Below are 12,453 nucleotides of genomic sequence, written 5' to 3'. Positions count from 1 at the left end.
AAGTCTGCAATTGTATGGTCTGAACATGTTAGTAAAATGCACGTGTGTAGTGTTGAAGGTTTTCAGGGTACAGGCATTCTGGGGTTGAGGGGATTTTTTTAAATTTTTTTAAATAATGTGTGATTATTTTGTGCTGCTGTTTGAAACAATCAACGTGTTAATAGATGCTCGTTCTGGTTTTGACCAGCAGGTGTCAAGTGCAGAGTTGGAGCTACATTTTAAGAAAGCCAACATTTTAAAGCACATCTTTAAAATGACCACACAAGATAGATTTAGGTTCTTTTAATTTCCATTAAAAATTTTACAGATTCGACCAAATAGCTCTGTATTAAGATTGAAGCACACTGAAGCTCTGGATCATTTCACCAAGACAAAAAAAAAAAAAAAAAAGTCAATCAAGGCCACAGACAAAAACTGGGTGTGAGGTCACAGGAATTTAACAGGGCCTTCAGACTGATGAATACAGATGCTATTACAAAACATTGAAAATAAACTTCAATTAGGATGAAAAATTTTAGTCAGTAAAAACAAAAGCTCCTAAGTCAGCTCACTGCTCTTGTGGCTATAGCAGTTGCAGGGGCAAGTTTTCCTTTACAAGGGAGTCAAAACGGTCTTCATTCAGACATCCTAGACTTCCTCTTTGCTCAAGGCACAACCTTATCTTTAATGCCCACCCACATTCACACAAAATCACCCTTTGAAGAAAAACAGAGCAATTCAAGGAGAGAAAAAGCACACTAAAACTATTGCCACCCCCCCCCCCCCAAATCAAAATGTCAGCAGTTGAAGATTCAGTTCACATTCAGTAAAAAAATTCAGTCAAATTCACTCCCCTCCATATGTCCTCCACCTCCCGCATAGTACTTTTACCTTCCCTCGAGTGGCAACTTTAATCCTCCCCAGATGGCAAAATTGCTTAATTTGTTTTGATAGAACTATTTAAATCTGATTCACCGTCTAAAATAAAAACACAGGGAAGGGCCGATTTTTGTATAACAGATACACAGCGCTACAGACATTCTCCTTTAACTCCTTAGGTCAGTTTGTGCACTCCGCTCCACTCTAACTCCAAACGTGACGTCTGCAGTGGGTCACCGCCTTAAACACAAGTGGAAAAAAAATATAGTAAAACAAATTCATTTTCTGATGTGCTCCATAGTTTACACTCACCATCCACTTTAATAGGAACACATACACCTGCTCATTTAAGTGGTTATCCAATTAGCCAATTATGTGGCAGCAGCACAATGCATAAAATCATGAACATACATGTCAAGAGCTTCAGTTAATGCTCACATCAAACATCAGAATAGGGAAAAAGTGTGATCTGATTTTAACCGCAGCATGGTTGTTGATGCCAGACAGGCTAGTATGAGTATTTCAGAAACTGCTTATCTCCTAGAAATTTCATACACATCAGTCTCTAGAGGTTACACAGAATGGTGGCAAAAAAAAAAAAAAAAAAAAAAAACATCCTGTGAGTGACAGTTCTGTGGGTGGATGGGTGAGAAAAATGACCAGATTGGTCTGAGCTTCCAGGAAGGATATAGTAACTCACTCATTATATCCATGGTGTGCAGAAAAGCATCTTGGCGTGAACATTAAAGCTCTTGACCTGTATCTGCCTGATTTTATGCAATGTGCTGTAGCCACATGATTGGCTGATTGGATAAACACGTAAATGAGCAGGTATATAGGTGTTCCTATTAAAGTGGATGGTAGGTGTATATGTTTATATGTAAATGTTTTACCCGTCACAATGTATAAGCTGAATAGCCTACATTTTTATGCAAAGTGTTGAATGTATACCCAGATTTATCAAACGGTACAGAAGCGTGTGCAGGATACTCACATTACAGCGGGTGGCAGTCTCCATGTTCTTACACCAGAAGGCTGGACCCCAGCTGCACTGCTCAACACCCAGCAGCATCCGCAGTGCTCCAGGGCATGCACCCAGCTTCTGCATCAATACATCACACAGAACACACTCAAAGCAAGCCCTCCATTTTATTCTCCAACAGCTAATAGAGAACCAAAATCTTTCTACTGGTATTCAAGCACTAAACTACTTTATAATAACAGGCATGAAACTAAGACTCCTTTAGGACAATGCCTTTAAAACTAAAACTCTGCAACTTTAAACCTGTACAGAACGTATGATCAACAGGAGATCTTACCATGCAGACAAAGTCAGGGTCGAGGGCCTGGAGCAGCAGCTGGACAAGCAGAGGCTCATACTGCTCAATGAGCTGGTCACACTGCACACAGGAGGACATGATTAGTCATTTCATGCAACTCAGTCCTTCAAGCTATTACTTGTTAAATGTACATTCTGTACAACATTATACCTCTGGCGAACAACAGATGACATTGTAATTTTTACAGAAGGTTGTTCAAAACTACCCAAAATGAGCTTGAATAATACTTTCTCTTAGGTCTGACTCTAGGACCTTTATTGTTAGTGTGACATTATATTCATGATAATTTGTATACACTCATCTATTTGAAGCATGCTTCTTCTTTTTTTTCAGTTCAGGAAAATGTGTATTTTTGTCCCTGGTAACCGGCCATGTGCCACAGATGCAGAAGTGTCGACGCACCTGAGTTTTAAATTCATCAGGCAGGAAGTTGCAGACTTTTTTCACGGCCTCCTCGATCTGGGCTTCTGTGGCGTTCTGCTCCAGGATGCCGTCTATGTAGCGCACAGCCATCTTGCACACATCACAGAACCCACCAGCCTCAAACTCAGCCTTTTCCATCACAGCTAAGCACAGAGACAATGCATAAACATGTCATCAAAAGGCAAAATCAAAAGAAGAGAAAACAGGAAGCCCAACTAAACATTCTGTGTTGTAGAAAGTCTAGCTAGAATCTGGGGTAAAAGAAGCATTTTGCACATTTAGTTAGAAACTCACGGATGAAGGCGCGACTCGCGTCCCTGCACAGCCCCAGCAGGCTGCAGACAGTTTTGGGATCAGCTTCCTGTATCAGCAGCTCAATGATTGCCTGGCCATAGGTCTCAATCAGATCCTTGCACTGAGCAGTAAGGGTGGAGGGCAGGAGGCTGCACACTTTCTCCACAGCTTGCACCACTTCTTCCTGGAAGATTACAGCAAAGTCCCAGAACATTATTTAACAGGAAACCACCTTTTAGTGGTATGAATAGCAAATTAACGAAAGACAATGAAAAGCAAAATTAAGCCAAATATGAGGACTGGCAAAGCTTTTTATTACTGAGCAGAACCTCATACCTCAGTGGTGTGGTCCTGGATTATACTTTCAAGCTCCTTCATCACAAACTCACAGATGGCACACTGAGGGGATTCACGGGCACGCACCATCTTCTGCAGAGCCAGACACAAACTTACTATACAAATTTAACTTTGGATAATTTAAGCTACAACTAAAACTATGGTCACAAGTAGGGATGCAATAGTATAGAGAAAAATTAGAACAGATTTAAAACTGCAATCCAACAGAGCATGGAAATCAACAGCACATTTGCATTGTGGGATTGAGCATAACATATCCTACTAATTAATAGAGTCCTATTACACCATTTTACTTTAAGACTATGCCATCAGAGTTCCTTATGCTATACCTCCATTCAACTTTTGTCTGTAGCATGACATCTGTAGACAAAGACACACTAGCTACTTTACCTTGGCAACTTTGATGGAGGAAGCCTTTACCAGTTTAGTGGCAGGGATGGTTTTTTTTGCAGGGATGGATTTAGCAGGAACCAGATTCAGCATGGGAACAGATTCGAGGGTGGAGTCACAGAAACCAGCACGGCAACAGATGTCTTTGGGTTGCTACAGGAGAAGCAGAGAGAGCAAGGATGAGAATTGTTAGGGAGATGTACAATCACCCCAACTGAAGCACATTATGATAAACAAGTGACCCAACAATGCACACAGACAGACAACCATGACTTCCAAGCCTCTCAAATCATTAACTGCCAAGATGACAAAATGAAAACCTACTACTTAATCTTATTAAGGCTATAACAGTTTCAGAAAACAAGTTCTGATTCAGACGCTGGTAGATCAGTGGTTAAGGTTGCGAGTTAATCACAAAACTAGATCATCAGTTTAGTCTAGATACCTCCAAGAATTACCAAGTTCATATTCAGTTAACTGCAATGAGGCGCAAACAAAATTGAAACACTTCCTTAATGTGGCATAATCAAGCACCCTTCTTCCACCACAAGCGAAACTTCCTTTTTGTGTGTGTTTGACAGATCTAATAGATAACGAATAGAAAAATTAAAACAGCAAAAACTTTGCTGCGTTTCAGCTCAATTTCAGCCTCAAGTCCTACTGTACCAGCACACACTCAAATTTAAAATGAAAACCATAAAAGTTCTAAAAGTGTGGGAGCGAAAATCTTATCTAATACATTTCCATTTACAGAAATGTTATATTTATGAAGACAGTGAGTGAAAACAGAAATGAATACCCAGAACGAAGGGCATCCCAGAGCAGGAGGTATAAATTGTGCTTAAATTGCCCAAGAACACTGAATTACTAACACACACAAAAAAAAAAAAAAGAATTTATACTGGGCATACAAACAAATATGAACTGCTTGCTGTTGAGAATCCTTAATTCACCATGCTGATAACTAACTTGCACACAAAATATCGCCAACCATACATGAACAGTGGTTTTCGTATGCGACTACCATCACCTCAAATGGTTAACCAGATGCCTGAAAGCCTCGTGCACACCCCTAATAACACTTCAACCATCCAGAGTTTAGCTCTCTGTTAGAATTGTATTAAGTCCCATTTCCAAACTGCTTTGAATAAAACAGCTGGATGTTGGTTAGGATGCATCATGCACATTCTTCTGAGTTAGATCACGCAGCACTCTTTATAGCTTCCAGCGTAAGTAGACATGGTAAATACTTGGGCTATTTCTAATAAATTATGTTGAATGGGGAAGACAATATTATGTTGGTGGGGGGGAAGGGGGGGGAGAAAGAAAAACGGGAAGCCCAACTCCAGTCTCAGAGCCACAGTTAATTGCTTTCAGTATTAGCATTCATGCTCGGGGAATTTTTTTTATTTTATTTATTTATTTTAAATGGTAAAATATCACTTTAAACAACATTCTAATATTGTTGACTCCTTCTCCAATTCTAAAAAACAAAATCACCCAGAACTTGAGTTGAGCTACCCAGTGTTTTTATTTTTTAAAAACAAAATTTGTTAAGACTAATGGTGGTATGCTAACAACACAGTAAAAGTTAAGTGAGGTGTTAAATATTTTCTAAAAGAGATTTATGACTGTAGCGGGTGAGATGAACGCACCAGTCAGGTGGAACTATAAAAGTAGTTAGTTCGTATTCTATGTAATCCATCTACAAACAGCACAGGTTAGCAATAATCATTCACAGGCATGCAGTTCCACAAGAAAAACAAAAAACTAGTGTGAAACTAGCAGAATGCAGAGACCTACCTTTTCCTGTAGACCAGAGAAAGCAAAGGGACAGAGTGAGAGAGAAGGAAGGCAAATGAATGGGGGAATAAAATAAAGAGAAAAGTGATTAGAAAATGTGAATGAGACCAACAGACAGGCCGAGTGGCTGTAAGACTGGACATGGGCTTATCAGAGGAAGGACTCAAGGCCAGTCTGGCTCAGTGTACAGCCTGAATTCTACATATTAAACATACAAGAAAAAAGAAGCTACACAATGAAAATATGAAAATCCTGCCTCTCGAGTTAAAGGCAAAATGAACCAGGTGGTACTCACCATGGACATGAGCTGCTGAAAAACAAGAGGACCGTACTGGCCGACGTACTGCTTGCACTGTGGAAAAAAAGATACACGACATGGTTGTATGTTAACAGTCATGATCTTCGAGTGCAGCCTGCAATGCACTTTCTACAAAGCAAGTAAGCAGTTTAACAATAATCATTAGAAAACGGGAATTTTTTTTTGTCTTCTGCTGCGTGAAGAAGTCAAATGCCGGTAATGTCATCTTATCAAATTCTTTAGTGCATCTATGAGCTTAAATGTTACTCGTTCAACAGAAGAATTTGCAGTAAATGAGGCTCAACTATCATGACTGATAAATGTGAATTTTCTACTTTTAAGAAATTATAACGAAACCAGAGCACTTACGATTTCAGCCATGCCAGGACCCAGCAGGTCACACTGCCTCTCAATCTGTTCAATCAGGGAGGTGACAAAGGAAGCATTTTTCTTGGCTTCCTCCTGAGTGTCAGTGATGAACTTTACACAGTCATCGCACACAGCATCACTCTCCTGCAGAACCACACACCGATTAGCTGTAATAATCCATACAACACAAAAATACCCTCATAAAACAGACTGAGGGGAGTCAGCACACCTCTGCGGTGATCTCCTTCTCCTTATTGGCATTCTCCTTGGGGTAAAGGAGCTGAGGGATGTTGAGGAGTAATGGATTAACCCTCTGGGTCAGATCCACCTTAGGAATCTCATTGGATATGAGCTGAGCTTTGGCAAGAACCTCCTGCTGGGATACACACAGGCCAAGAGCACTACATACCACACCTGGGTCCTCCTGAAACGAGATAACAGAACAGGATCGAACACTTAAAACCTTCAATTTTGATCTTTTTGATTATCATTCAGTGCACATGGAACAGGAAGATGCATACTGGCTCATTATGGAAGAGGAACAAAGAGCTGCTTGTTCCTCTCGCCATCACAAACAAAGCCATCTATTGTCCGAGGACTTTCACTTCTCCAAAACTAAAAGCAGCACAGGTTAAATGCACACTGGGATAGGAAAGACTAAACACCATTAATATTTTAATATATATTAATGGCAACTCTGTCATTGTCAGATCTGCAGTCCTAGCAATATGGCAAATCAAATGTTGGTTCTAGACTAGAAATTCAACTAAGCCCTGATGAAGGACTTGCAGTCATTTAGTCCAACTTACCAGCTCTCCTTTAATAATGTCAATGAGGACAGGGAAGTAATTATCCACAACTTCCTTGCATTGAGCGGCCAGGCCTTCATCAGGAATCAACTGGCATGTTTTTTCAAGGTAGCTCAGGACCTCAGCCTACACACCCACACAAAAATAATGGGGCTTACAGACTGCACCTTTTCAACATATTGGTTCATGACACTGCATTAACTTTTACTGACCTCTGAAAGTCTCCTTATTTTTAAACTATCATTATCAAAACAAGCAGATACAGGCTATTAATTTTATTTTTTTAATTTGAATATACCAGTTTCACTCAAATATCTTATGGGGGATAACTTCATTTCATGTCTTCTTTCCATCAACACACAAAACACTCACCTCTGTTGAATTGTCCTTAAGCAGTTGGCCTACCACAATCAACACCTCTTTGCATAAGTCACATGGCACTGATTTCTAGAAGACAAAGAAGGAAAAAATATTCAGGACTGGATAAAACAAGCAGGTGGTCATGGGACAACAAAAAAAAAAACACAAAGCTGACCATATGAGGCTGATTCCAGACATTCTGTTGGCAGTGGGACACTGCACCACAAAGGGAAGCCGTCTTCGCGTTTTGGCACCAGTACGGGGGCCCACGAGCACACTGCTCAGTTCCCAGCAGAGGGCTGGCCACAGCTGAAACAGAAAAACATCATTAGTTTGGCTATTGTCTTTCACTAGGCAATCACTGAGTTTGCATTTAGGATCATGCACCAAACTCTCACAGTTTCACATAGTTAGGCTTCCTTTCAATTTCTTGTCCCAGCACACCTGGGACTTCAAGAGAATCTTCCAGAGAAATAAAAAGGCTGCCATAATATAACTGAGCAAAATCTTAGTAGCTCTTTCTGAAAGCAGTTAAGAGGTTTAACCATCCAGTCACAAGGAAGAAAAGGAGAAATGCAGACAGTAATTCAGGAAGGGCTGTTTAGGGAAGGGGATTTCTAAGGAATAAAGACTGTTAGTTCTCTGTTCTGAGTAACCACAACCTCAAAATACCCCTCATGGCCAACTGACATGAGTGTCTAATGAGTAGCCTATTAACAGCCAGTCTTAGCCACTCAGCAATGAAATTTCTTCAAAGCTACAAGCGGAGTTATCCAGGAAAAGACCAGAGATAAAGTGCCAGGATCAAATAGCACAGAGTAAGGGAACATCACCTTGGGCAAACATCACAAGATGGTTAACAGGGGAAAAAAGGGGCTTTTTAAGCAACCTGTTATCTCCAGATAAGCCACAGTTTATTCATGAGACTCTCTCAGCTCAGCACTTCACTTAATCATCAAACTTATCACAGTGGAAAAGAAGGGAACAGTTAAGGAAATTTCAAAACACCAATCTGAAGCAGTACGATCTGACGGAATTAAGATACTAACACAGCTCTGTCTGTGATTCAGTCACATGATGTGCAAATCAGCAGTATGACTAAAATGTCTTATGTACGATGAGCAACAGCAATTACAAAGCTGACATTTCACTTTCCTTTAATTTCCTTACCATCGCTTCTTGCTTCCACACACATGCTAGTTCACTGCTGCAGTACTTCTTTGCAAATAGGCTAAAGCTTTGTGCTGTTGCTCCATAACAGAATAAAAGCTTTGTGCTGTAGGCCACTAATCCAGACAATAACACCAACAGCGTCGACAAGACTACACAAGCCCTGTTTTGGACTGCATCTGACTATCGTATTTTAGAGTCATGAGTACGGGATCGGAGACGCACCCTGCTCTGATACAATGGTAGAAGTCGATTGTGCACAATAATTAGAAGTCTTTTAGTTAGTTAGATTGGAAAGACTGAATATTGGCAAGGAGATTTATGTCAAAACACACTTTCACCACCACTTTGTCAGCCATGTTTGTTTTTTCCTTCTTGCCCACCACAACTTGCTGCCTGACTCGTCAGGAGGAAAAAGTGCCCTTGACACCACTTATATTCTTCTGAAATCAAAACAATTGTAGCAGCTCTTTTAAAAAGTGGCCACCCTCCTCCGGGATTACAACTAAAACGTGTACCAGCCTTTGAGAGAGAAGAGGACAGACGACAAAAAAAAAAAAAAAAAAAAAAAAAAGCCACCAGTCAGTCAGTCAGCATGTGTGACAGCATCCCAAGACTAGTTTAATATGCAATAATGATGAAACGGTCTCTATATTTTAAGACACAAAACCACCATCAAGACAGTCAGCACTTTCTAAAGCCTTTGACTGCTCGAGTACCCTACATAATCATTTTATAATTCTGCACAATTCAGTCATGAGACAAATGACTTTATAGAGACACAGATCAACCCATAAACAACACAATCCATAACCAGCTTGTGAGCAACCCCTCGTTGACCTTGACCCATTTGTCCAAAGCACAATAAAAGTAATGTCATTGACCATCATGCACAAAAAGTTTTAACCAACACACAAAACCTGAAACAGTAAGTAGTTCACCCTTAGCACAAGTAGAACATTTTGATGCAGTCATGCAGGACCATTTAAAAAACCAAGCCACCAGTCAGTCTGTCATGACTACAGGAAGAGGAAACCTGCCAGATACATCACACCACCATATAAAGCCTGTTAAGTTGTAAATGGGGGCAAATAAATGGCTGCATCCAGTGGTCTTGCATTAGACACCAACAGCCTTTTACACATTTCCTATTTATAATCACACGGCAGAAAAACTGTCACTGATAAGTTCCCCCCCCCAACTAGTGAAGTTATTCTCATGACCAAAAGCTGAAGTGAAAACTGTGGGTGTAGTGAGAAGCATAGACAGGGATCAGAAAAGAGGATGTGAAACTATTAACATCATGTTGTCTTCAAATGCAAATCACAACCATTCTACAGGATTTACCTCCATATGATGTGTATAAAAAAATGTATTATATAAAAACCAGACATGGATAACATTACAACATCTATGCAGTAATTTTTTTTTTTTTTAAATCCTGCCAGAACAAGCGATTCCAATAGAGAAGATATTCTGTTATAAAATTGAATGATGGGGTGGTATTAATCAAAGACGTTGAATTTTTAACCTCTTATAGTTACATTTAATGTTGTGGAATGTCCAAGAGACAAGATTGTTTTACGTTGTTCCCTCACCTGCTTCTCTTTTTAAATCTCACTCACTCACTGACACAAACCAACACAGCTTAGGGTATTATTTCTATTTCCTGAAAACTTTCCCATGGCAGAAAACTTACCGACTGCTACAAAACATTGACATGGGAGACTCTTTCCACAAATGTGAAATAAATAACAGACAGCTTCATGAGAGCCATCATTACATGGTTTTATTATCTAAAAGCACATACTTAAAAACCTATTTATTGTTAGACTTATAATATGGGTGTGTCTGCCATGCAAGTACCTGTGAAGGAGCTGATTACTATAAAAACATTATCCGATTATATCTCAACGTGTGTTGATATAAATCTGCGATTTGAATTATAGGTGGAACTACTCTCAGAGCTGCTGATACAGAGAATTAATCAACACCTGCTGACCAATCAGGACAGGAGCAGTCACGAGTCAATATGATGAGTCACGTGGGAGGGGAATTCAGTTTCAGAAAGCTGAAATGGAGCTGATCATACTGTAGAAGTAAATAATAATAATAATAATAATAATAATAATAATAATAATAATAATATACAAACCATAACAGTTTCATAGCAGTTAATGTTTCTGGTTGTGGAAGCATTAATGTTAGACTGTTACCGACAAATGGAAGATGAAGGGGAAATACTAGGAAAAAACGACAAAAGATGGCTGACTAGCTGAACAGCGTCAATTCTTACCCAATCTCAAGCTTTCCTAAAGCAGGAGAGGCTGGTTTATACGTCACACCGAGCTCGGTAGCGGTTCAATAATAACCAGTTAACCAGGTTAACCGAGCAGGGAAATAAACCTAACAGCCAAAACAGACTGCGTCACAAAGTCCAACTTAATTCAACACGTCTCAAATTTAACAGTTCTATAAACAGATGTTTAGAATAATGTTTAGAAAGGTGTTTACCGAAGGATAAACAACAACAAAACTCGGTTTATAGCGGCGCTCAAGTTGTTTACGTTTCCAAAGCGCGAGCTTCGCCATGTTAGCTAGCGGCTAATCAACTGCGTTACACAACCATTTCACCACGGACTTGAAAGTACGTATCTAAAAATAGTAAGAGTAAACGTATTACCCGTGGAGACCAAAAGCAGCGTGAGGAACATCTTGAGTTCACTGCAGAGCGCCTTTTTCTGTGACTTCTCTCTCCGTGAGCACAGGCTATCTGTCTGCTCAGAGCTGTGTACCGCAACCGCACTGCGGTGCACTGACACCAGCTCGGCCTTAAAACGCTGTCAGGTGACGCGGACTCGCCCGACCACGTGACCCAGGCGTCAGCGAGCTAGCTTCTCTGAGTAGCAATGAAGGACAAACCAAACCAACTTACATGACTGACTTTGGTTTAACAAGTACATTTGTTTGATCAAGTTTAATATGAAAGCACCCCGAGAGTTTTTTTTATTATTATTTTACTTAAAGAGTTTATTATATCGTTAATTATGTTCCAGTCAGTGAGCAAACATGTCTGTTCTGCTGGCTCTTCTAAACTACAAAAATTAATCTAGACAGCGCAGTCATCAAGGACGAACGAAAAAAGTCCACTTAATCGAGTTAAATTGGCTTCATAGATGTCTGTTTGATCAAGTTGAGTGTTTTTTTACCTCAGAAGTTTTATTTATTAAGAGTTTATTAAGTTAATGAGGTTGCAGTCAGTATGTAAACGTCTCCTCTGCTGGCTCCTCTGAGGTCCAGCAAAAAAAAAAACAAAAAAAACATGAACTTCATCTATGCACTCCTAGACAAACCAACTTAATCAAGTCAGATTCGCTCAACAAATACATTTAGTTGAGCAAGTGGATTTGCTGTGTGTGAAAGAACCCCAAAAATGTATTATTTGAGTAATGATGTTCCAGTGAGCAAAACTGTCTGTTCTGCTGGTTCCTCTGAGGTCCAGAAAAAATTAGTCTAGGCAAGTTTCACAGATCAGCCAGTCTATAACGAACAACAAAGTCAACTTAATCGGGTTAAAGTGGCTTAATGGTTACATTCGTTTGATCGAGTTTGAGTGTGAAAGCTCCCTGATAGTTTAAGAGGTTTTATTTTTCATTTATTAAGACATTATTATTTAGTTACTAATGTTCCAGTCAGTGAGCAAACACATCTCTTTTGCTGGCTCCTCTCAAGTCCAAAAAAGGCCTCGACTTCATCTACGCAATTTTTCTTGGATTAAATCTTAAATAATATAAACAACAACCCAGTAAAAAGGCCCAAATCTGGAGCTGAATTACAGGAAAGGTGAATCAGATGTGAATTAAATGAGGTGAAAAAAAATAGGACTTTGACATGAAAACAGAGAAACAAATATAAACTGTAGTCAAGTGATCATGGAGATTGAGTAAATATACAGGGAAACTACTTTTTGGTTATTATTATT

The 12,453-nt window shown here is 39.6% G+C and overlaps 1 protein-coding gene across 1 annotated transcript; it reads right to left on the bottom strand.

Annotated features, from left to right (window-relative positions):
- Positions 1-267: 267 nt before the first annotated feature.
- Positions 268-11,315, bottom strand: psap (prosaposin). The gene is made up of 14 exons (XM_026939273.3): positions 11,155-11,315; positions 7,477-7,610; positions 7,314-7,388; positions 6,942-7,067; positions 6,362-6,556; positions 6,133-6,276; positions 5,761-5,817; positions 3,663-3,815; positions 3,252-3,344; positions 2,916-3,099; positions 2,601-2,764; positions 2,178-2,258; positions 1,853-1,960; positions 268-1,098 (listed from the first exon to the last, which is right to left on the bottom strand). The coding sequence occupies exons 1-14, from the start codon at positions 11,183-11,185 to the stop codon at positions 1,063-1,065; spliced, it is 1,581 nt and encodes a 526-aa protein (XP_026795074.1). The 5' UTR covers positions 11,186-11,315; the 3' UTR covers positions 268-1,062.
- Positions 11,316-12,453: the final 1,138 nt, after the last annotated feature.

Source organism: Pangasianodon hypophthalmus, chromosome 3, assembly GCF_027358585.1.
Source record: "Pangasianodon hypophthalmus isolate fPanHyp1 chromosome 3, fPanHyp1.pri, whole genome shotgun sequence".
NCBI classification, from domain to species: Eukaryota; Metazoa; Chordata; class Actinopteri; order Siluriformes; family Pangasiidae; genus Pangasianodon; species Pangasianodon hypophthalmus.
This window is presented reverse-complemented; position numbering and strand designations above follow the sequence as displayed.

What these genes read in the sequence shown, in the direction of transcription:
- psap (XM_026939273.3), bottom strand. Translation starts at nt 11,185, where the DNA reads ATGTTCCTCACGCTGCTTTTGGTCTCCACGG. An exon ending in TCTGGAATCAGCCTCATATG is followed by an intron (nt 7,389 to 7,476) that starts GTCAGCTTTGTG and finishes TTTGTCTTCTAG; the next exon opens with AAATCAGTGCCATGTGACTT. An exon ending in TTAAGGACAATTCAACAGAG is followed by an intron (nt 7,068 to 7,313) that starts GTGAGTGTTTTG and finishes GTGGGTGTGTAG; the next exon opens with GCTGAGGTCCTGAGCTACCT.